The sequence below is a fragment of the Hyalella azteca genome, unplaced genomic scaffold, assembly GCF_000764305.2.
Source record: "Hyalella azteca isolate HAZT.00-mixed unplaced genomic scaffold, Hazt_2.0.2 contig16237, whole genome shotgun sequence".
Classification (NCBI taxonomy): domain Eukaryota; kingdom Metazoa; phylum Arthropoda; class Malacostraca; order Amphipoda; family Hyalellidae; genus Hyalella; species Hyalella azteca.
Window position 1 is genome coordinate 1 of NW_025946063.1, and position 26,117 is coordinate 26,117.

At 37.3% G+C, this 26,117-nt stretch overlaps 2 protein-coding genes and 1 long non-coding RNA gene across 4 annotated transcripts; 2 read left to right on the plus strand and 1 right to left on the minus strand.

Annotated features, from left to right (window-relative positions):
* Positions 1-224: 224 nt before the first annotated feature.
* On the minus strand, positions 225-5,497 carry LOC108683050 (Bardet-Biedl syndrome 1 protein homolog; the record flags this gene model as incomplete). The annotated part of the gene is given in 8 exon segments (XM_018172327.2): positions 225-335; positions 674-901; positions 1,128-1,259; positions 1,849-2,022; positions 2,852-2,967; positions 3,984-4,083; positions 4,698-4,893; positions 5,438-5,497. Coding segments are annotated over 8 exon segments (1,077 nt in total), but the record flags the coding sequence as incomplete, so codon positions are not given.
* Positions 5,498-5,758: 261 nt separating this feature from the next.
* Positions 5,759-22,651, plus strand: LOC108683044 (protein CLEC16A homolog). 2 transcript variants are annotated; one of them, XM_047884811.1, is made up of 23 exons: positions 5,759-5,867; positions 6,162-6,290; positions 6,954-7,087; positions 7,285-7,433; positions 7,765-7,994; positions 8,517-8,706; positions 9,141-9,215; positions 9,836-9,985; positions 10,854-11,012; positions 11,639-11,693; positions 12,177-12,276; positions 12,701-12,858; positions 13,844-14,791; positions 16,027-16,146; positions 16,413-16,906; positions 17,424-17,618; positions 18,078-18,216; positions 18,826-18,977; positions 19,647-19,846; positions 20,443-20,591; positions 20,837-20,968; positions 21,406-21,485; positions 22,446-22,651. In XM_047884811.1, the coding sequence occupies exons 1-23, from the start codon at positions 5,800-5,802 to the stop codon at positions 22,473-22,475; spliced, it is 4,236 nt and encodes a 1,411-aa protein (XP_047740767.1). In that variant the 5' UTR covers positions 5,759-5,799; the 3' UTR covers positions 22,476-22,651. The 2 variants fall into 2 exon arrangements, with proteins under 2 accessions (XP_047740767.1, XP_047740768.1); XM_047884812.1 differs by having other exon boundaries at positions 11,642-11,693.
* Positions 22,652-23,321: 670 nt separating this feature from the next.
* LOC125179266 lies at positions 23,322-25,980 on the plus strand. The gene is made up of 2 exons (XR_007157207.1): positions 23,322-23,401; positions 23,796-25,980. It is a non-coding gene; the product is annotated as an uncharacterized LOC125179266 (long non-coding RNA).
* The last annotated feature ends 137 nt before the right edge of the window (positions 25,981-26,117 follow it).

Consider the following 26,117-nt stretch of genomic DNA (forward strand, 5'->3'; position numbering starts at 1 on the left):
GACTATTTTCCGAGTTAAAGGAATATTTTGCACTATTTTTAGCGCATTTTCTCATATATGAAAAAATGCACTATTATGCTCGCCATTACGTCCGTTTGTCCGTCCGTCTGTCTGTCCGTGACTTCACGTTTTCGTCGACGAGAAAATGCGCTCTCTGTCACTCACTGCAGTGAGTACTGAGTTATATTTTTAGCTTCCTATCTGAGCGAGACTCGAATTATTACCCTTCTGTCTTCCAGCGCCACTGCCACGAGTCTCAGGTTCAGAGACTTGATTTCGATGAGCTCGAGACACGAGATGACGCTATCCATTTGTTGCGTCCACAGACGTTTGCCCTGTGCGTGGCAATAATGAATTAAAAACTATTTAAACTCACTTACCAAAACATAAATGTGGATAACATTTAAATTTCTAGAATCAATTATCGTTGAACAAATGTCATTCAAATATAACTTTCTCTGAGTTTTCTCTTTGCGATTCAAAATCAAGATCGAGTCTGGTGGCCTTAAATTTTAACATAAACGATAAAATTTTAATAACTGAGTGTTCATAGTGGATAACGTAGTTCTTAATTCAACCTTCATTTGGTCAACCAAACTGTCAACACGCACAACACAGAAACTTTCCATTTCAAAGCCATGTATTGTATAAATCTAACCAAACCTCTCTATACCTTATTAGAGAAGCAATGTAGATTTCGATCCATGGTTGCCACGAAGATATTTTTATCTCGCCTGACTAGACCGACAGCCTGTGAGTTGAGCTCGATGGTCGGCCTGCCGACTTTGACGCCGCGTTTGAGGGTGTAGACGTGGCCGTTGCGGCAAGCTACGATGATTCGATATTCGACGTCGTACAGCCCGAAAACTGACAGAAATACGGCCACACTCGGCAGGCTCACCTGAAGGTCAAACGCTCAGTGTAAGGATGAAGTAAAAATACTTTAGCTGCACTGAACTCTGTCTTTTGCAGCCCACCAGAACGCACGTTCAGTGTTGGCTGGTGGCAGCGATATAGGTACATTTTGGCTGCCTACAAGTAGGTTATTTATGCAACAAATATTGCTTATTTTACACGAACGCATGAAATTCATCAATTGACCTATTTATATTTCAACATATACTCACGCTGTTGAGAATAGTGAACGCCTCGGGGTCCAGAATGAAGACGTTAGCGCTCTCGGTGCCTAGCACGAGGCAGGAAATGGCCTCCTCCTCCGCGTAACTTTTCTTCAACGTCGCTATGGCCGTGACGACGGTCTGCACAACGCGCACGAAGTGTGAGCAAACACCATCACTTCATATTGATATATTTCGTCGATTGTGCGCATGATACTCCTTCAGGAATATCATGAAATCGTTCTATTGACATATTTCGTTATTTGATATTATGATATTTATCCAGGAATCACGCGTTTTGCACTCTATTGGCATATTTCGGTATTGACTTATGCGGTATTCCTTTAGGAATACCACGAAACTGCAGCATTGACATATATCTTAATTTCTTCCCATGAATCCCTTCCACGAATATTACGTGGCCGTTTCAGTGATTTGTTTTGTTTCATGTCAATGCGATTTTCCTCCACTCATAAGACACCACCGCTCTACTGACATATTTATATAGTTGTGTCAACTTCGATTACACCATATTAGTCTGCAGTTGAACCCTAACAGCTCCACCACCTTGCTCATTTCGAACAGAATCTTCATAACATCCAACTTTATTGAAAGGGTTTATCCAACAACCGACCTGCTTTCCGGGACACACTTTATTTAATGGGTATATCCAACAACCGACCTGCTTTCCAGGACACACTTTATTGCAAGGGTCTACCCAACAACCGACCTGTCGTTTAAGCAAGAACCCCTTGTGCTGGTCCAGGAAGTTCTGCTGGCTCTGGTGGTCAGGACACATCAGGAATCGCTGGGACCGCGTCGTCAGTCCGCACTCGCCAACCTCGTGACGCAGAGAGTCCAGAATCTCGTACAGCAGACTTACGTCAAGAAGATCATCCCGAGCCTAACATGGAGGGCAGGTAAAGTGAGAAAATTTACCATGCACAAGAATAAATTTATGACACGGGAACTAGATTAAAACATTCGCATTATGTGAGAACGAACAAAAACTCGTACATACTTCCAAAGTGCCAGAGAAAAAAAATGAAGAACTGTGTAAAAAACTGATAATAAAATGTAACGTGCCAAAAAATTTCTCTGGCCTTATATAGAGTTTCAGATCGATTATAATTTAGGCCTTATAATGTATGCGAACGATGAGTGCCCCATTGATGTTGTCAACATATTTTTTGTCTGTTATTTGTGCTGGTTGCTTTCCAAACTCTTCCGTTTCCAGATACTTTAGATCCGTAGTTCATCATAGCGAAGACGATATTCCAGTCTAGAAGCTTTCCATCGTTGACCAAGTTTCGACAAACTAGTGATTCAATCACCATTGAACGAGTAATGAAGTAGTGTTTACGTGCGTATGACTTTTTTTTATAATAGGCGAATGGCTGTGAACAAAAATGAATTGTTTTAACTCAGTTCGTGGAACATTGTCCTGATTAAAAAAAAAATATCGCAACAGTGTAATAAATGGCCCTGAAAAAATTAAAAAAACAACAGTTCATCGTTTATCTTGAAACAGGTCATCTTAAACTAGATGAATAATTTTTATCAGTAAAATGCTGATTGCATTTAATGATCCATTCGAGAATGAGAAAAAACATGCCGTCCCAAATTACAAAATAAAATTTCCACAATGTTTAGTTTGAAACGAGTTCGAGTGGAATTAAATCAAACTCTATTCTTTGCGATCGTTTTTTTATTGATGATGTCGGACAGCTCACCTGGTTCCAAGCGTCGTACTCAAGAGGGTTCACTTCCAGCGTTGGTAATGTGAACTTGAAATATGGACGCAGATTTTTATAGATGTATATATAGCTGCCAGATGCCACTGCAACAGCTGCAAGTTCATCAGATTAAAATCCACATCTGCCTGATTGTAAACACATGCAGTTGGACTCTTGCTATGCTAAACCTAAAAGATAGAAAATTTAGATGGTGGCAAATCGCTTTTTATATCCTGAAATTGGCCAAAATATAATCGAGCTAACAAAGTCTTCTGAATAAATGGAATTCGTTGCTTGAAGTTTAAGCTTTCGTGTTTGGCAAGTTGATGTAAAATAATTATATTTCTATTTTATAAAGATTAGTGGCCTAACCTATTTTGACATTTTTAAAAACAACATTAATTTAACAAAATATGATAATTTCAAAATTATATTCATAACGTTTGTTTCGGAGATAATGTTTGCATAATGTTGCGTGATGACGAATGCAATCATTATATGCTCCTTTTCGAAGACGAATACAGTCATTGCTTGAATTAATCCAATGATTGCGTACTACTGAGGAATGGAATGAACAATGATTGCATGCGATTATGTGATGGAAAATACGATGATTGCTGCTAAATTATGAAAAAGGCAATGATTGCATGTTGCCATTGATGGAAAAGACGAAGATTGCATGCTGTTACATGATGAAAAATACGATGATTGCATGCTGCTATTTGATGGAAAAGACGAAATTGCATACTGCAATATTTGATAAAAAATACGATGATTGCATGCTGCTATATATAAAAAAAATATAACTCAGTACTCACTGCGGTGAGTGACAGAGAGCGCATTTTCTCGTCGATGAAAACGTGAAGTCACGGACGGACAGACGGACGGACAGACAGACAGACATGGCCATAAGACAGATATTTTTCCATAAATGAGAAAATGCGCTAAAAAGGCGATGATTGCATGCTGGTAAATTATAAAAAAGACTATGATTGCATGCTGCTATACGTGATAAAAAAGGCGATGATTACATGCGGCTATTTGATGAAAAAAAAAACGATGATTGCACGCTGCTACATCATGGTATAGACTTATAGTCGCTACAGTAGCAACACGTTAGATTGTTCACCTGGCAGTTGCGGCTCAGTTGTGTCCATATGGAAAGTTATGACCCCCGTGGGCATGTCAATAAGAGTGTTCTCTGAGCTCAGCTGCGTCCCTTTGTAAACCTGAGAAACCATAACTTTAATGCCATGTTCAGCTAGTCAAATGAAATTCATAAAAAGCTGAAAATCGAAGGAAAAAATAAATAACTTTTATGGCATGTTCAGCGTGTCAAATGACATTTAAATTCACTGATAATTAAATATATGGCCTCATTGAACAACACCTTTACATTGCGATGAACTCTTTCATCACCTTGATACATACTGTGAATTGGTCCTGCTCAAGTAAAAACATTATATTTTATTTTTTAAAAAGGAGAGACTCTGTGCACCATGATTTAACTATATAAGGTTGACCCACGAGAAGTTCCGTCTTTCAGTTCAGCTTTCTTGTTACGTCACGTAGATCGAGAGACGTAAACAAACCCGTCATTCCCATGACGGATTGCGATAGGTTGACTGGTTTATCGCACTTCGGTGATTGGTTGATGCCCGTGACGTCCCTGAGATCAGTGACGTCACAGACGAACAACGAAAAGCATATGCAAAAATGGGCTTCTGATGGGTCAACCTTATACTAGTTCAACCATGCTGTGCACCATCTGTGTAATTTTCTGTTATACGAGAATCGTAGTTTCTCAAGAAGTTTTACATATACGCTACGTAAGTTGTCCTACCTTGAGTTTCATGTTATGTGTCCCTGAGCCCAGGTCTGCAATGATAAGTTTAATTTCTCCGTCGGCGCTGAGATCTGCAAGCGCCATACACGAACTAAACGTGTTCAGACCCGCGACCGGGTCGTTGTGGGCGGTCAACCATTTGTCCGAATCCTGACCCGTGGCGACTACTGACTCGCCTCCCCCTTCCTCAGGCCTGGCGGTAGAATACAGCAGCGAGGTAAGAAATGAAAATGTTTGGATCATTTATGAATTTTCATTTAGAAGTCAAAATACTCAAATCGTTTATGAATGTTTCTTCAAATATTATTGTCAATTCAGAAACATGTAAATATTTAGATCACCCATGATTTTGCATGCAAATGTGAGAATACTTTAAGCATTTATTAATGTTCCTTCAAAAGTTAACGTGAAATAAGTTCAAATAACCCAACAAGAAAATAATTCTGCATGCAGTAGAACTTTCGATTGCATGCATGACTTAATTTTTTTCGGGTTGTTGAATTCACTGATAGCATAGTGAAGTCTCTGAGTTAGCGATTTTTCTGAGTTAGCTTTCAAACAGCCACAAAAAAATTCTTTGTGATCGTATGGTGAAGACGTTTGTTAAAGATACATCGTGATTAGGTAACTACTGCGCATAAATCAGGAATAAATTGTTGTTAGAAGCAATTCGGTTTAATATCTTGTTCGCTCAATAGTAATTTCGAGATCTACAGGCACATTATTCATATTGTTACCTTAGAACATCTGATGACATGCTTGTATTTGGGCACTGTTTAGAAGGCTAGAGGGATTTTGTATCAACCCTTGTTGTCATGACAACCTGAGGAACAAAACCTGAAGTTGGTCCTTCTGATTTTATTTTAATCATTTTCAAACTTACTAATCCATAGTCATTTAAGCATTTTAAAGAGCTTGCTGGAAAGAAAATTCATTCTATGATAATCTCAATCAGTCATTAATATAAATTATTCTGCAATCGCCAATCTCTGTCATTATATCGTTCTGCACTTCCGATTATTAGTTCTAAGAGTAGTCTGTTTTTCCGCACAGCTGATTCGTGTATGTGTAGTGTATTTTGGCGACGTAAATACTTACAATGCTGAGAAAAAATTGGTTCGGTGGGGTATTCAAACCCAAAAATCTTCATTCGTTGGAGCATTTGAGGTAGGTTATAATTCAGGTAGCCTGTTTAATTATTACTGAAATCAACTATATTTGGGAAATTGCTAGGTATTATTAGTCATTAGATAATCTGAGCATTTGATTTGGCCACTTCCTGATTCAACCACTTCAATCTTCAATGAAGTTTTGAATAAGAAATGTATTTAATTTTGTAATATATTAATAATTTATGCATAAATTTAATCCTCTGTTGTTAACTTGAAGGAGAAAGCTATAATAGGTTTTGCAAGATGAACCTTGTACCTAAATGATTTTGTTCTCTTTTCCACTTTCCAGATACTTGTACTCAGTTTTAAGCAAAAACCAAGTTGTTTCTGAAAGCAACCGGGGGCTGCTAGTGGAAACTCTCCGTTCTATTGCTGAAATTTTGATATGGGGCGATCAAAATGATTCCTCTGTTTTTGAGTAAGTTTATTTTAAATTTAGATTTTAAACCACCTTCTCATTCTTATTTAAGGTAAGCAAGTGTCACAACCTAACTCGTAAGTTATGGCCTTTGACCATCACCCCTTCACCCCCTTCTTACTTTTTTCAGTAAAAATTCAAACAAATGCATTTTTGCTCTTAATTAATAGAATAATACACCTTTTTCATATAATTTTTTGGAAAATTTAGCCCAATATTTCACATTTTAGAGCATTAAATTATGACTTGATGTTGATCATTTTTCAAGACTCCTTATTCATTGATTGTTCACTGATCTTTTGTCAAATGAAAATTACATTCTGGTGTATAGATAATAGATATTAATGGTTATAAATATGAAATTGTATTGTTTTTTCTTTCCAAATATATGCCAGATATCATGAAATGACATGCATGGATCATTTAGCCAGGAGGCTTGGAAATTAACATAAATTCTCCTAGCATATTCTAGCCTAAATGGAAGAAATTCAGAATATTTATGCAATTATTTCAAATTTATTAAATTGCCAATGTAACATCTTGAAGGCTTTATTGATTACTTTGTAAACAAATCTATGATCTGTCATCCAATTACCAGTAATATGAAGCTAAACCTTTATAATTAGTTTTGATAATTAAATGGATGTACTTATTTTTCAACAGTTTCTTCCTGGAAAAGCAGATGCTGTCATTTTTCTTGCGCATCATGAAGCAGAAGTGTGGCAGCTATGTTTGTGTACAGCTTCTGCAAACTCTAAACATCTTATTTGAAAACATAAGAAATGAGACATCACTTTGTAAGTATATATCTGTTACATTCAGTGCTAATAACTACTTAATTGGAATAGTATAATTTAAAATATGTAATAGACAACATTATAATATCGATGCTAGCATGCAATGCATATCACACCATATTGTCTAAAAAGTTTAGTTTTAGATGGTTATATTTATAGATATATTTCTTTTTCTCACCTGTACCTTTGTGTTGCAGATTACTTGCTGTCAAACAACCATGTCAACTTCATAATTGAACACAAATTTGACTTCAGTGATGAAGAAGTTATGGCCTACTACATATCATTTCTCAAAACACTTTCTTTCAAACTTAACAGTCACACTATTCATTTTTTCTATAATGAAGTAAGTTTATTGTAACCCTATCTTTTAATCTGTTTTATGGAAATAATACCTTTCCCCAAAGTGGTACAAATGCATTTGGAATGTATGTTCACATATAATATATTCATTTACACATGAGCAATTAATGACCAGAAATTCATTGATATAAATTTTCAAGGAATCACAAAGTGATTCCCTTAGATGATGACATTTGTAAATTGAAAGGCAGATTTAAGGAAGTAATTTTTATATATTAACAACATTTTGGCAGCTAACATTAATTTCTACATTTTACTAACATCTTTTGTGTGTGCCCTATCATGTTGTTAGTAAATATTTGCATTTTCCCCAGCACACAAATGACTTCCCTCTCTACACGGAAGCCATCAAGTTTTTCAATCACCCAGAGAGTATGGTTCGGATCGCTGTGCGCACCCTCACTCTCAATGTGTACAGGGTCAATGATCAGTCCATGCTTCAGTTCATCAGAGACAAAACTGCTGTTCCATATTTCTCCAACTTAGTGTGGTTCATTGGCAACCATATTCTTGAGCTAGATGCTTGTGTTAGAGATGATATTGAGTGAGTATTACTTGCCTTATANAAAAACACTGAAAACAGTGTGATTCAAATGAAATTGTTTGAAAAAAAGATATGCATTACTAAATATTATTGATCATTAAAATTTTGATTTGTTTGTTTCCCTATAAAACATTTTTTTTGTGAATTTTTGTGTATTGTGTTTGTGAAATTCTTGCATCATTTTATTTTTTGAGTTCATATGGATTCCCTGTTTGTCATCTGCTTGCTTTCATAATTAACTTGAAAAATTTGTTATTCCTGTTTGACTGATATTTTATGATAGTTTAGCAGCTAATTTCAATAGGGAAATTCTACCTGGTCATAAATAACAATCAATTATGTATCAAGTATTTAATATCAAAACAGAAAATTATTTAGATAATTTTTTATAATATACTGATTTGTGTGACTCTCTTTATCTTATTTATGGTCATGATGTCCTTAAGTTTCTGTTGACCACTGCAAAAATTATTAAATGATATGAAATATTGATGTAACTTCCACACCTGTTTGTCCTTGCAGCCATGACAGTAGGGACCGTCTCTCAGCACTAGTCGCAGAGCATCTCGACCACCTTCACTACCTCAACGATATCCTGCAGCTGCACATCACACCTCTGAACCACCTCTTAGCCCACCATCTCCTGCACAGACTTCTCTTGCCTCTATTGGTCAACTCTCTCCTGCCTGCTGATTCGCCTCTGCATAGAATGGTCAGTAAATCTTATAGTGAAATAATGGTAAGGTTGTAGCTATGCAACCTATTTACATCAGTAAGTGTGTAGCAACTCTGATTCAGTGATTACTAAATTATTGTATTCATCTATTATGATATCATATTAATTCGGAGAACTTTTAATTTAGAAAATCTCCTGCTGATTCTTGTATTTAGAAGTTTTTTATTCAACACAGATATAGGTTCATCGTAAATCTTTACAGATTTTGATCTACTTTGGCACCAGTGCCAAAGTAGATACCAGTGGCACCGAGTGCCCGGAAAAACTGACCTATCACCCCCCCTCCCTAGTCGCCACTGCCAGGATGGGCTATTACAACAACAACAGATTTTGATAATATGAAAGACGGGTTGTTGTTTAATGGTTATTTGCTGAGATATGCATTAACTTATACTACCTAACATTTACAGGTGGAGCAACGTCGCTTGACTTCAGACTTCCTCTTGGACTCGGCCAGTGAAGGCAGTCCATCGAATCCTGCTGCAGTGAGTCTATAACTTTCAATTTAAATTATATAAAATTAATGAATTGCATAGTTGTGAACGAGAGATTTTTTAGAAACTAATTCACATTTGAAATTTCCTGATTCCATTCAAAATTATTGTTCATTATTTATGTATGACAATGCTGCTGGTATGCATGATACTCTCCTGGTCAACACATAGGACTCAAAAAAAAAAGTGGAATTTGAAAAAAATTATTTGTTTCACCAACGTTTTGTGTAGTAACTGTAGATTTATTGTAGGTATCCTATGCATAGAAGTTGTTAATTAAAAATGATTTGTTTTGATATTGCTTTGCGTTAAATGCAGGGAATTTGAAAAGTTTCTATTAAAGTGCTCTCCAAGCCATGTGAAAATTGTATGAGAACTTTTCTTCGTCAGAAAATACAATTTTCAGGGATAAATGAGATCTGGGATGTCCAAATGAGTTTTGAAAGTTAAATTTTTTTCGGTATTTGTTTCTGATGACAAGAAACATCACCTGTGGATTCAAAATCATGTTGCTTTTGTGTTTGAAAACTATTCAGTATTAGAATTATTAAAAAAGGCAAATTGAGTGTTATGCATTTTTTAAAAGTGCATTAAAATTTGTAAACGTGCAGCGGCGAGCTAGAGTGCCGCGCGTAAGCAAGGTGGTTGCCCTGTTTCTGTTGGCACAAGTGTTCCTCATCCTCGCCTTCCCTCCACTCCTGAAAACCCTGGCCAGATCTCTGCTGCATGCTGGAGCTTCACTACTAAATCATTATAACAAGGTGAGCTACAATATTTCAATAGTTCTCTTCAACTTAAATTATATTTTTTGGTAGAACCTTTCCTTAGAATCTTCAAAAACGTAGCCGGTGAGCTCAGATGGTTCAATATTTGCCTTCAATTTCAATTATATTTTTTAAGAAGTTTTTTCTTAGTCATAGCGAGCGTGGCTGATGATCTCAGCAGGTTACATTTTTCTTCACTACCTAATTTTTGATGTTAAATTTTTATTTTATACCTAAAGACTTTGATTTTTTAAACAGTTTTCCTGCAGAGCTGTTACTCAGAGGCGCCGTGGCTGAGTTGTTTGAAACTCTTCATAAGATCAGAATAAGAGGGCATATTTTGTTCATTTTTTATGTTGATGTCCCAGTGAAGACCTTTTTATATAAATTTATATGGCGGAAGTTTGACTATGTATTACATTGAGCTACAATTCCTGGTTTGGATATTAGTTTGTTCTGCATTGATTGTATTCAATCTGTGTTTGAATAATTCAAATATCCTACTGAACAAGGGATAATTTGAACAATTAATATCTAGATACATAAAAGTACTATGTATCTGTGATTATTTGGTGTCGCTTGATTCTTCTAATGAACCAAGAGTGATCTCTTATTCACTGATTGACAAACAATTCTGGTTGATAGAGTTTGTTATGCAATGATACACAATTTGTAGGCAGATTTTATGTTGCATTGCTAAGCAATTGCTGGTGGCAGAGTTTGTGCTGCATTGCTAAGCAATTGCTGGTGGCAGAGTTTGTGCTGCATTGCTAAGCAATTGCTGGTGGCAGAGTTTGTGCTGCATTGCTAAGCAATTGCTGGTGGCAGAGTTTGTGCTGCATTGCTAAGCAGTTGCTGGTGGCAGAGTTTGTGCCCGTCGTTGACGGGGTTCGTAGCGCCCAAGGAGAGCCTGGAGAAGTCGCTGCTGAGCCACGGCGTGTCGAGCCCTTGTCGTGCGCGTCTTGCCCGACGGAGGGGCGACTTGTCTCCTGCTGGGGATGAACAAGAACCCCAGGTGTGTGAGGTATGTTCTTTAATGATACATTAATAGGAATTATTAATAACATAATAAATCAAGAGTCTCATGTATGCGAGGTAGACCGTCGTCGAATTATTGTGCTCTACTGATTCAAGTATGCAAATGAACCAGAGATAATTATTACAGGTAATGTAAATACAAAAATATCTGCTGTAATTTGTTGGAGTCGCTTAATTTTTGTTTGTTTTTGTGACCCACTTCTTTCTATGACCAACTTGACTGTTGGTTTGTTCAGTGACGACACACTTTAAAACTGGGTCAAGATGAGTTTGAAACTGAATCGTGGCGAGCTCATAAATCAATCATGCTAGTTTTCTGTTTTGGAAGAAAAATGTGATTACATGTTTATTCGTTTCAATAAATTTCGACTCTGTTATCATTTTATCCTCCTAATCTGAATTTATTTCATACTGATCTCACAATTAATTTTCACAACGAAATCTTGAATTTGCTGTTCCCGATTTATCAATATCCCATAACAAAATCCTGTGTCCAAATCAGTCTTTTGGTATCTTTATGTCGTTCGGTTCTAATATATGATTTGTAATTAAAACAAACGTGAGATATTCGATTATGTTTGTTTTATGGTGAGGTTATATTTCAACTCTTAGCAGGGAGTGGAGGCTGATGCATCAACTGCAGTCATGGAGGTGGACACAAGCTTAGGTTAGTATGTTTTAAAGCAAAGTTGTATTCCCAAGAAAATTTTAAAATTAATTCTGTAAAATTTTCTTTTCAGTCTCAATAGTATCTATAATGAACTGTTTCAGTAGGAGTGCCTCTAGCGTATTTAGGTGAAATATCTGATCAAATTTTAAGATTTTTCAGAGTTAGCTAATAGAAACTTGCTCCCTGGTCGGCTAGAGAAAGCTCAGTTCCTCTAACTAGTGTGTCAAGTTGATTTATGTTGAGCGTGACTCGTATTTTATAGAGTCAAGTATCGAAATAATTGTGTAAACAGAAATTTTAACTGCTGATAATCACTTAACTTAACTGTTTTTTTAATTTGGTGTGAGGTATATATCCATATCTATTTGAATGATAGAAACTTAAGTGAAACTGTCTGAAACTTTAGTGAAACTGTGTGTCATTTGAAGTTGCGAAGCATCAATTTATTTGAGTTTTAATTTGTAATTGTTTTTCTTGTAGAAACGTGCAAGTCAGAAGCAGATCTGACCGCAGAGCTTCAAAGCTCCCTTAACATTACGGACGAAGAGAAGCAACAAATGTTGGCTTACCAACTACCGCCGTAAGTTTTCTTTTTCTATATGCATTCTTCTATTGGTGTATTTATTTAGGTTAAACATCAAGTGAAATTTAAATGCTTGGCACCAAATTGTTGGCTATTGTATCCACTGCTGAAAAGAAGAATTGTCACATCACTCTGCAGCGAGATGATGCTTTTCTCTTGACATCGTAATTGCCAAGCATAATGGTGTGCTGTTCATAATGGTATAATGTTAAGCTCTTCTTATTGGTATAATGTTATTTTATTCATAATGGTATAATGTATGGCGTGCACCATCGAGCTACCAGAGCAGCAATGAATTTAATATTATAAAACAATTAGCAATTTAATTTATAAATTTTGAATTTATTTATTTACCAGAGCAGCAATGAATAGGAATAATAATATATTTACTGAGAGAATAATAATATATTTGGTGATGCAGCTGCTGTCTGGACGCGAGATGGAGGACAGGGACGGCGGAGGAGGACTTGTCGTCCCGTCCCTTCCTGCAGTCCGTGCTGGACGCCCTCAACTGCAGGGACAGCGACTACACCGCCCTCTTCTCCCTCTGTCTGCTCTACGCCCTCGCACATAATGCTGGTCAGCATAACGCATGTATACGGTGCTGGTCATAATGTTATGTTGCAATACACCGCCCTCTTCTCCCTCTGTCTGCTCTATGCCCTCGCACATAATGCTGGTCAGCATAACTCATGTATACGGTGCTGGTCATAATGTTATGTTATATAATAAGATATGATAATATTGTATAATCTTACATATTTTATCTTGACTATGCTACAATGCTACGTATTTATCGTCTACTCGCACAAAATGCCGGTCAGCTTAACGCATGTATGCAGTGCTGGTCATAATGTTATGTTATAATAACATGATATATTAAGGTGATGATATAGTATAATCTTGACTATTTTACAATGCTACGCATTTATGGTCTACTCGGACACAATGCCGGTTAGAATAACGCATGTATACGGTGCTGGTCATAGTGTTATGTTACGATAAGATGATATATTAATGTGATGATATAGTATAATCTTGACTGGTTTATCTTGACTATGTTATAATGAAACGTATTTATCATCTACTCGGACATAATGCCGTTTAGCATAACGCATATTTCCATTGCTGCTCTTACATATTTTTTTTAATATGTTAGAGTATCACGTATTTATTGTCTTGACCGCCACAGTGCCGGTTATTATAACCTATAATATTTTTAGTGCTGGTCATATATCTTTTCGCTTGGGTGTATTACATATTTATTGTTTACTCAGTCGCGAAGCTTATGCGATCATCTTTATTTGTAGTGCTTGTTTACGAACTCCGTCTGTCTGCATTGAACGCAGGTTTGAACGCTTCCATCATAAATTATTTAAACTCTTTAATGAGCTAAAATTAATAAGTTTGATGTACAATCTTCATCAAAATAGGGGTCTTTAATCCTCTTAACTAAGTGGGAAATACTGCATTTTCAATTATATTCTATGAATTAATCTACTCTAATGATCCAGGAAAGTAGCAAAGTTGTAATCTATTCTTCATCTATGATCATGTTTTTCAGGTTTCAGCGACCCCGATGGATCCAATGTCTCTAGCCAATCGGAACACAATTTCAAGAGATACAATCCTGACCCTAGAGACAATGAAATTCTCGATCCTATTCCCAGCCAGTTATCCGCATCCACAAACCTAAATCCTAATATTGACAGCCAGAGTTCTGATATGCCTTCGAAGCCATCACATGTAAATCCTGATCGCGATACAAACTCGGGAGTCTCACAACGTAACTCCGTCCGTTCAAACGAAGTGAACAATGTTGTTGACAACACATACGTGCCGTTGAACATCAAGACTGGGCTAGAAGCGCCCTCTGGTGGAGAAGACGATGTTGCATCGTCATGTAGTCGCGATGATCTGGAGGGAGATCCTGGGAAATCTTCATCATCTGAATATCATTCTGGTGCTGAAGGTTATGGACCTGCGGATGGCAGTGATAGCAGCGACCATTGTAGCTCGCAACATCGCAGAGAAGCTTCAGTACTTAATAAATTATTAATGAATGACGCCAAATCTGATGGAGGTTTAAAGAAACCTGGTTACAGTGGAGGTAAAGACGCTACACGTGATGTAGGCTTACAAGGAAGTGATAATGATGGAGGAACAGGCGAGCGAAGTGTCGGCATTGGGGAGGGAAATCACCGAAAGTTGAGCGCCACTGCAAGCGTACGGCGGTCGTCCGACCAAGTAGCAGACGGTGTCAATGAACCACCTGGCTGCGTTAACGTACCAGCTGCTGGCGTCAATATACTAGCTGACGGAGTAAACGTATCATCTGGCAGCGTCAACGTACCAGCTGGCAGCGTCAACGTATCAGCTGGCAGCGTAAACGTATCAGCTGGCAGCGTCAACGTATCACCTGGCTGCGTCAACTCACCAGCTGGCGGTGCTTCGTACAATTCACTTCTGGTGGATAAGATGCTACACGTGATCTCTCTGAGCACACAGTACAGTGAGTGCTTCTATCTGGCATTTGTGAGTGCTTCTATCTGTGGCAATTAAATTCATGTATGAATTTGATTGCCACAATTAAATTAAATTGAATTAAATTCATATATGAATTTAATTCAAAATGTGTTCTAGAACTAACGATGGAACTCATCTCCAAAGCCAGCTCCGATGAAGCTGATTTTCATTGAAAACATGATGAATTTTCTTTTATATTCAATTCTTACCCATTAGACATACAGTGGGGGGAAATAAATATTCGTACACTTGAAAAATCGTATTTTAATGTATGTAAGTACACAAACTTAACAGGAAAAGTGATTTAAATTATGTATAGAGACGCATAGTATTCAAAAATACTATCAAAAGAAATTAAAAATCAATGCAACAAGAAACAATGCAACATGTTCACTTTTCGGGTGAAAAAAGTATTCGTACAAAACAATAAATCCGCATTATTTCAATTTAATACTTGGTTGAATACCCTTTATTCAGCTCAACAGAACCCAACAAACATTGAGAATCTTAAGGTGGTGTGCCAAGAAGAATGGTATAAAATACCAGTCAGCATCTGCAAATCATTGGTCGAGACGTATAGAAATAGACTGGCATCTGTTGAGCTGAATAAAGGGTATTCAACCAAGTATTAAATTGAAATAATGCGGGTTTATTGTTTTGTACGAATACTTTTTTTACCCGAAAAGTGAACATGTTGCATTGTTTTTTGTTGCATTGAGATTTAATTTCTTTTGATAGTATTTTTGAATACTATGCGTCTCTATACATAATTTAAATCACTTTTCCTGTTAAGTTTGTGTACTTACATACATTAAAATACGACTTTTCAAGTGTACGAATATTTATTTCCCCCCACTGTATGTGTGTTATTTTTATATTTTTGTTCTCTCGAGACGCTTTCGTTGGCAATCTTATCTGATCTTTGTGAAAGACTCATTTGGGGTTTCCACATACGCACCATCTTCATCAGTGTGCTAACATTTTTACATACAAATTTTGACCTACGGTATCTGCTGAACTGTGATAGCTTTTTCTGTTGCTATATCGTGTCCCATACATTTATTGTGATCTGTGAGCACAGGCTTTATCAGCTTTTTCTTAATTTCTTCAATATGTAACGTGTCCTTTGAGATTCTGATTGTACCTGACGTTCCGATAATCTCTTCGGAGAAAACTAATCAATAATGACAATGATAATAAAACTTATTGCTGTACCTACAGACAGCAAAGTGCGGGTCGTGACCCTTGAAATAGCCATCCATGTCCTGAAGCAAGTCGTGGGTCTCACCAGCCCTGCTGAGCACTGCAGGGACCACCAGCCGCCCCCCTTGTGTAATGGCGGTGAGATATTTGTTTTTGTGTGCTCTTACTCAATAAAAATACGATGGTGTGTGTCCGTATAAAATTATTGTTTAATTCTTTTCTGACAATCAACCACAAAACTTCCAGGCTAATAATTTATTCTGCCAGGGTAAACTATATAACTATAATAGTAACTTTTATATCGAAAGTATGTAGTTGCATAATAGATTATCTTTCACTACGATATTTTTAACATATCTGATATAATTTGTGTTTCTAATTCACCTCAAAATAACTGCTTTCAGTGACTAACCAAGATTCTGATGCGGAACGGATACGGTCGCGAGAAAACAGCTCGGTAAGAGAATCTGACAATTCAAGACTTGAAGAAGATCCTCAGCCTTCCGCTGCCTCCATCGTATTCTCCGCCTCGTGTTCTTGTCCTGAAGCCTCAGGCGAAGGTCCCTGCACTTCATGTAGCGCCCTCCCGAAGGCGACCGTCTCCTCTCCATGTCACCGGAAAGATTCCAGTGTTCCAAGTTACGTTGGCAGTGAAAATAATTTTCAAGCGTCCGCAAATACGTCGTCTTGTGACGCCAATGAGATTATTGATCTAAAAAACAAGGTTAGCGACAGTGACCTTGGCGTTGCAGTAGAAGAACGGCCGTCTCGGTCGCGTGGGAAGAACCGTCCGTCCCGTCCTGTGTCTGGCAATAAAGCTTTGTTGTCTGACGAACATTTGGCTGCACTCGAGGGTGCGAGGGAAGAGGCTACCCTCGTTCTAAGGAACTATTACAAGGTTGGTTTTAAAATATTACCTACCGTACCAAGTTCATGTACTACACACTTGGTAAAATGGATGGGTCATGTTGTGCAAATAGTGACTCCTTATTTATGAGACTCCTTATTTATGAGACTCCTTATTTATGAGACTCCTTATTTATGAGACTCCTTATTTATGAGACACTAGGATGGGGGGTCGCTAAGTTTGTAGGATTCCTACAGGTCATTAATTAACTCCATTTTTACTATTGCTTTTCATACAATTAGCATTTATTAAATTTATTCGGTGCCAGGATTGTTATTATACTTAATTGGAGAGTAATTATTATTATAATGATTTAAACATTGTTGTTAATATTAGTATTAGTTAATATATATTTATACTTCCTCAATTATCACTATAATTATGTAATAAATTGATCATTATTATAGTTATCCAATATATTTGTTATTATTATTATTAGTGAAAAAATTACTTCTATCACTATATTCATTACAATTATTATTATAATTAATAATAACTGTATGTGCAGAGTGAAGAGATGTTCTTGGATCTGTTCGAGGACGAGTGGAGTCACAGCGGGTGTGGGGGAGCAGACACCAGCAGCCGCCCCATGTCGGAGTCGCTGCGGGTGGAGTACTTGTTGCAGGACTCCAGCATCCTGCTGCCTCCTACGGCCACGCCCCTCACTGGCATCGCCCTCAACAGACGCAGGCCTTGTGGCGAGGTCTGCCCATTTTTCATTTATTTAATCATATAATTTAGTGTATTTTCAAGAATTTTAGTTAAAATGATATTTCAAGCATTAAAATGACGAAATCTACGCAGTTTTAATCTATTTTAGCAATTAATTTGGTGTATTTTCAAGCATTTCAGTTAAAATAATATTAAAATAATATTTCAAGCATTAAAATTAAAATAATACCAGATTGCGACATGAATAAGCCTAATTTTTAAATATTTCTATTATATTCTGGTTGAACAGTATTTACTTTATTTGAACTATCCTACATTTGTATATATTTAAATTAATTTATTTTCATTATAATTGTGAAACATCACAATTTTTGTACTTGAATTTTGAAAGTTTGCAATTTAAATTATAATTTTTTTGTAATGTTATTTTTATGTGTGTATTAAGTAATATTTCATTCTAAATTTAGAATCACGTAATTTTTGCATTAAGGTGGAGCGTGCGCGTCGTGCGATGCGCGTGTTCTTCCTGGTGCGTGGTGCGTGTCTGGCCATGCGTGGCGAGCATGACACGCAACTGCCCCTCACGCGCCCCTCAGCCTGCGTCAGAGTCAACGACGTCCTCGACCTCAGTGAGACGTGTGACGTTACGTGACGTTATGTTACGTGACGTTATGTTACGTGACGTTATGTTATGCGACGTTATGTCAAGTGACGTGACGTTATGTCAAGTGACGTGATGTTATGTTACGAGACGTGATGTTATGTTACGTGACATTATGTTACGCGACGTTATGTCACGTGACGTTATGTTACGTGACGTTATGTCACGTGACGTTATGTTACGTGACGTTATGTTACGTGACGTTATGTCACGTGATGTTATGTCACGTGATGTTATGTCACGTGACGTTATGTTACGTGACGTTATGTCACGTGACGTTATGTTACGTGACGTTATGTCACGTGACGTTATACAAGTGACGTGACGTTATGTCAAGTGACGTGACGTTATGTCAAGTGACGTGACGTTATGTCAAGTGACAGCGACCTGATCGCTATCGTTATGAATTGCTTATATCCCAAGATGGCCTAATCAGAGGTGACACCATTCTATATTATTGTCATTATATATGACATATATCACAATTATATATCATTGCACATTATATATATTACAAATATATGTCATTATATTATATATATATTACAATTAAATATCATTGTGTATTGGTGTTCAGATAACAGTGACCTGATAGCGTGCGTGGTGATTCCCCGTGATGGTGAGCGGTGCCGCCGGTTCCTGGTGATCGACGTCCTACAGCTGATCCTGGTGGAGCCTGACCAGCGGCGGCTAGGATGGGGGGTCGCTAAGTTTGTAGGATTCCTACAGGTCAATACTTAACTTACTATACTAACTCTTACTATTGTTATTCATACAATAATATTTTTTTAATATATTCAGGCGCCTAGGATGGTAGGATGGGGGGTTGCCAAGTTTGTAGGATTCCTACAGGTCATTAATTAACTTACTATACTTACTCTTACTATTGTTATTCATACATTGATATTTATTTAATATATTCAGGCGCCTAGGATGGTAGGATGGGGGGTTGCTAAGTTTGTAGGATTCCTACAGGTCATTACTTAACTACATTTTTACTATTGCTTTTCATACAATTAGTATTTATTAAATTTATTCTGTTTCAGGATTGTTATTATAATTAACTGGAAATTTATCATTATATAGTCATACAATATATGCGTTATTGTTATTACATACCATAATATATTTATTTAGTTACTAAATTATTATTATTATTACCTATGTAGTTATTCAATATATTTGTTATTATTATTATAATTTAATACAGCTATTTACTTCCGTGAACATTATTATAATTATTTAATAAATATACTATTACTGAATTTATCCAATATATTTATTATTTTATATATACAGTACCGCCATCATTATCATATTTATTTCATATAGGTTTATGTTATTATTAAAGGTATTATATATTTCTCGCTACATATTTATATCGCTATATTTCTTCAGTACCTGGAAGTGAGTGGAGACAAGGACGACTCCCGCGTGCTCCACCTGACCATCCACCACCCCGCCTCCGCCGCCGCCGCCTCCACCTCCTCCACCTCCATGCGCCCCTCCACCTCCAGGGCCGCCCCCCCGCCCGCTCCCCTCCTCTCCGCTAAATTCATTTTCGATGATCACATCCGATGTATGGCCGCCAAACAACGGTGAATGAATGAATTATTTCCCATATTAATGTTGTTAATTTTAACGGAGAAATGGGATAGTTGGAATAATTTTACGTTAAAATGAACGAAGATGAACGTTGATCATTGAAATGATCATTTGTCATAATTAAAAATGAACCCTGACTAGGTTAAATTACTTAATAAAATCTATTCTATATTTTGTCTTAATTATTACGTAGCAAGACAACTCATGGCGTTTTTGCTGTACTGTGTAGGCTGTGCAATGCAGGTATTTCTTTTCATAATTTGCCACAACTTTTCTAATGCTGTGCAGGGGAGGGTTTTCCAATTGACTTGTCGATTATTTTTTAATAATTTATAGTAAACATTTACTGACGCGGTGCTATGCAGGAGAGTTTTTTCTAAAGAATCTGTCCATTAATTTTTAAACATACATGGTAAACATCTATTGACACTTTTCAGGCTGTGCAGGGAAGGTTTTTCTAATTAATCTGTCTATTTATTTTCAATAGTAAATAGTAAAGATTTATTTTGGCGGTGCTGTGCTGTGCAGGCTGTGCAGGGGAGGTATTTTACTCAATAATTCACCCATTACGTTAACAATGATAACGCAGGCTGTGCAAAGGGCGCAACAAGGCCCGGCAGCGCAAGCTGCAGCAGATCGCGCGGCTGCTGGAGCTGCCGAGCCACATCCTGCCCTCCTGCCCCTCACCGCCCTCACATCCCCTCTCTGCCATGAGGCTAGAGGCACATCACCACCACCGTGAGCATGTTGTTATCATGTTGTTATGTTGTTATCATGTTGTTCTAATGTTGTTGTTTTTTGTTATCATGATGTCATCATGTGGTATCATGTTGCTGCACCATCTTGTTGTTATTAAATATTTAAAAAAGAAACTAGCATTATTTAAGGAGTCTTATCTGTCATGTAAGGCACAATTCAACTTATGAACGTGAGTTTTTATATAAAATATTAAGTGTGAGGTTAAGTGTGAGGTTGACCTGCAGGGCGAGGACTCAGCGGCCACCGCGGGTCTGATGGCCGCAGCGGCCGCAGTGGCCGCGTGCCGGGCAGAGCGACCAGCCAGTCCTTCACTGGCGGACTGTCCGCATCTCTGACGGACAGTGGCCACTACTCAGGTGAATTATTCTCTTATTACACGGTAATTATGTTCTCATTGAACGTTAATTATGCTCTTATTTCACGTTAATTATGCTCTCATTTCACGTTCGTTCTTGATGTCATTTTGGTTTTTCTTGTGTCCTTGAGAAGTGCGCACTTAGGGAAATGAATGTGACTCAGTGCTGCACGAACGGTTTCACTATTTGGACTTTACGACACATCAATTTTGCGGAGTGCAAGTAATTTTAGCGCCCGATTGTCAGCCTCATTGCAGTGGTATCATTTGTCTGATGTTTTCATTTGATTTTAATTTTCATGAGCTTATGCCTGGTTTTAATTCTTTTAATCTATTTGTGTTTCAATAATAGGAACGTTATTTAACTTACCGAACGTTATTTCAGTCCTACTGAACGTTAGTTCAGTCCTAATGATCGTTTTGCCCCCTCCCCCCCAGACGCGGGCCGGTCTCCGCGCCCAGCGCCGGAGGAGATCGCGCTCGAAGACCTCCCCGCCCCGCCGACTGCGGGCGCTCAGGTGAGACCGGAGCCCTCATGACATTATTTTCTATGAGGGGAATTGCATTTTCTCCTGGGAAATATTTTCTGGAATTGAAATGACATCTCGCATTGTTATTTCATCAATCATCAGTTAATATATTGAATCGGGAATTTCTGTCTGTTAATAAGTATCACGAAATTTTGCCGGCAATTCGAAAATGAAGGAAATCAGGAAAAGCAAGTGCATTTTACTGTCTCTGAATTTTGGGCTTCATTTAAGCTTAGTTAAAATTTTGAAACAATTTTTTAAGCCTGATTGAGTACTTATTTGAAGTGAAGTACACCACTACGAATAATTTTTATAAGAAATGTCTTATTTCGATACTGCGTGTTTTATCAAACTCGAACAAACTTGAATTAAAATACGTGTGTGAATTTTTTTTCCCGTTATGGAAATGTTAACTTTACTGAAAATGTACTGCAGATGAACTTAACTCGAATCTTATCGAATTATTACTTATTGAATCGCCCATTTCAACTGCGATCAAATATCAACTGTGAAAATTTAACTCCACCCAAATCTTGGTAGAATAAACTTGTACCAAACCCACTGTCTAAGCTGCCATATGAAGAAAATTCATTCTTTATTCCATTGGCTCTGGCAAACTTTTCATGATTCCATCACATTCTCGCTTTCACTGACATCTTTTCATTGTCGCCACCACCTCTTTCCTCACAAGCTTATCACTCTTACGCTTTCTTTATTAGAATAAATTAGTCTTTAGTTAATAGTTTTTTAATTAATGACTTCATTTAGACGGTCCTATAACATTAGGCACGCAAGGTAACTTGACCGGCATGATACTATGGCGTGTCGGTTCATTTGGGCATGATACATTTATTTAGAAATTAATAGGAAACTAAATCCAATTTAAATAAATCTCGACACAAACTTCCTCATGACGAAATATTTTTCATGTCCCACTTCATTACGCAGGGAAATCATCCGTACCTGCGACGGCTGTAGGGATGCTACGGCTGCTGTGTCAACACAAGACTTGTATGGAACTCGAAATATACAATGTGTGTTGTATACAAACATGAATCCTGCATCCATCGTACGACTGTTCTCCAAACTTTTTATGTGATTTCTTATACCTCAGTTGTTTGTGTGTTATTTCGTGTTGGTTGACTGCAATTATACACTCGATTGTCAATGTAACAATGTTACGCATTTATGGTCTACTCGGACATAATGCCGGTCAGAATAACTCATGTATACGGTGCTGGTCATAATGTTATGTTGCAATACACCGCCCTCTTCTCCCTCTGTCTGCTCTATGCCCTCACACATAATGCTGGTCAGCATAACTCATGTATATGGTGCTGGTCATAATGTTATGTTACAATAAAATGATATATTAATTTGATGATATAGTACCTAGTATAATCTTGACTATGTTACAATGCTACGCATTTATGGTCTACTCGGACATAATGCCGGTTTGTATAACGCATGTATACGGTGCTGGTCATAGTGTTATGTTACTATAACATATTATAATGATACGTATTTATGGTCTATTTATCATCTACTCGGACATAATGCCGGTTAGCATAAAGCATATTTTGATTGCTGCTCTTTCATATTTTTTCTTGAATATGTTAAAGTGTCACATATTTATTGTCTTGACCGCCACAGTGCCGGTTATTATAACCTATAATATTTTTAGTGCTGGTCATATATCTTTTCGCTTGGGTGTATTACATATTAGTTTCGTCCTATAATGATCGTTAGTTCCGTCCTATAATGATCGTTAATTCCGTCCTAGTGAACGTTAGTTCCGTCCTAATGATCGTTGTACCTCCCCAGACGCGGGCCGGTCGCCGCGCCCAGCGCCAGAGGAGATCGCGCTCGAAGACCTCCCCGTCCCGCCGACCGCGGGCGCTCAGGTGAGACCGGAGCCCTCAGAACATCATTTTCTATTATTGTTAACTTCTTTATTCCACTTGCTCTGGCAAACTTTTCACGATTCCCTCACATTCTCGCTTTAACTGAAACCCTTTTATTCCCGCCACCATCTCCTTCGTCACAAGCTCATCACTCCTACGCTTTCTTTATCAGAATAAACGCATAGTCCTTAGAAATAATTTTTTAATTAATTACTTTATTTAGACGGTCCTATAACATAAGTCACGCAGAGTAATTTGACCGGCATGGCACTGTAGCGTGTCGGTTAATTCGCATTTATTTTGAACTCAATATGAAGGAAATTCAATTTTATATAATTCCTCTAACAAACTTCCTCATGACGAAATATTTTTCATGTCCCACTTCATTACGCAGGGAAATCATCCGTACCTGCGACGGCTGTAGGGATGCTACGGCTGCTGTGTCAACACAAGACTTGTATGGAACTCGAAATATACAATGTGTGTTGTATACAAACATGAATCCTGCATCCATCGTACGACTGTTCTCCAAACTTTTTATGTGATTTCTTATACCTCAGTTGTTTGTGTGTTATTTCGTGTTGGTTGACTGCAATTATACACTCGAAGCAATGAGCGAGACTTGTTCCAAATAAAAATGCATTTTTTGCTCTTATGTGGGTCATCCTGACCCAGTTTGGCCCGGTGAGAGGTCAGTGCTGCGGCCGCTCATTGTTCGTGCTGTGAGTAAGAAAGTGTCATTATTTGGACAATATAAGTTTATGAACCATTCATTTTTCTAAGTGTACGATGTTCGTTCACAGCTACGCTTCCTCTGCCGCTGGACGCAGTGAACGAATACGCTTTTAACTATCTTTGTAATTATTTATTTATTGCTGACGCATTTAATTAATCATGACGCATTAACTTATGTTCTACGCATCTGCCAAAGCGTGCCAAAGATGAATTCTTGTGCATCGCACAAATTGTACAAATAAGAAGTGAAGTTAAACAGCTTAAATGTTGCGCCGGTTTGTCCATATTTCGGCCTCCATCGTCAAAAATATATGAAAAATTATTGCCATCATATTCTCTTTTCTTGTACCGCAATCTTAGAAATGAACTTGTTAATTTGTTCTATTTAAATGCTGAGTGAATAGCGTTAGCTTTTTTTTTTTTTTTGAGGCAAAGTTATTATTTCGTTTTCTAAAATTGTTTTTCTAAATGCATCGTTTTATGAACTTTCAGTTAGGTTGGCATTGTCCGAGGCTATTAGTTTTGTCTGCTTTATGCTAATAGTTTGTAAATATTTTATTATTGAGATTATCGACCTACTACAATAAATTGTATCGTAGATTTTGTGTTATTAGCAAATGAACTAATATTTCATATCTAGTTATACATTATTCTCTAAGTTCTAATCGTAATGCTTTCCATGTTGATTCTTCTTATAACTTTTCTACAATTCTAAGTTTAAGTTATCGCTATTCTTATTTTATGCATGTGAGGTTATTTTCAACTTAACCCATCTGCAATTTCGCCATTCAGCTTTTTTCGTGACAATTTTCATGTGAGCTTTAAAGTATTTCCATTAATTCTAAAAAAATTGTACTCCGCGTTAAACTTTGAGTCATTTTGCGCTCTTTAGTTTTTCAGCCTCGAAGTCCAATGACTCCGCAGGATACATGCCTTCCTCTTCAATAGGATATTGTGTAAAACCAATATCTCGAAACACTTGTTATGTTGTGGATGTTCTGTACATAGGAGCGCAGTGTACTGTAGTACAGTGGTACACGTATAATGGTCTTGGGTGCAGCTAAGTTAGGGGGTTCAATACCCTGACAGTGTTGCAAACTTGCAAAATTTCTCATGTCCCTTTGTAAGAGACGTCGAAGGTGGTGCATCAGCATGGCCGTGAGCGGTGCCCAAAACAATTGGGCAATTTTAGGGTCTTAAGGCTTTAGTAAAGCTTATATGAGTTGCATGGCTTTCCGCCCATATAATTACCTGTCAAATGTTTTGTATGGTGTTGTGGTGAGAAAATGTGAAAAATAGGATCTGAATATCTGGTGAATAATAGGCCAATAACATGTATAAAACGTGTGTATATTAAGGCTGGTTCACCAAGGCTGGTTTTAGCTTGGCTGTGACTAGTACCGCTGGCTGCTTATTTCTGGGACTTTAGCACTAGTGCTTGTAGTCTCGTCATAGTCACGTCATCGTAAGCAGGTAGCAAATCGCTGCAAATTCTTAATATTTGGTCCGCCAATCATCCCATATTAATGGTCAATCAGTATTATATTGTAATGCTGATAATTCCTTGAATTTTTCAGCGTATTCTGCCTGCCAGTCCCTTTTTTGTGCATTATTCCTAGATAACGAATATTAACATTAATTCAGCAATCACTTTCTATTTATGAGCTCATGTTACCAACATGTGACGTGAAACTTAAGACCATCACAACTCGTTATCTAATTAATGGTTATTGTAATTGCCTCACTCGTGCATTCTCCAGGCTCATGTCTGCTTCTCCTTCCACCAAATTTAATGTGGAATCGCTGTTAATTTCTTCATTATAAATTAAACTTTTGGAATCAAAGATTATTATTTCGATCCTACCGCTGTGCTCTTGAAGTAGTATTGTTGCAGCGTTTTGTAATATAAAAGTAACGTGTATTTTCCAGCTCAGTGTAAATTTTTGAAGTCGCGTTAAATTATAAATCGCGCAATGAACGA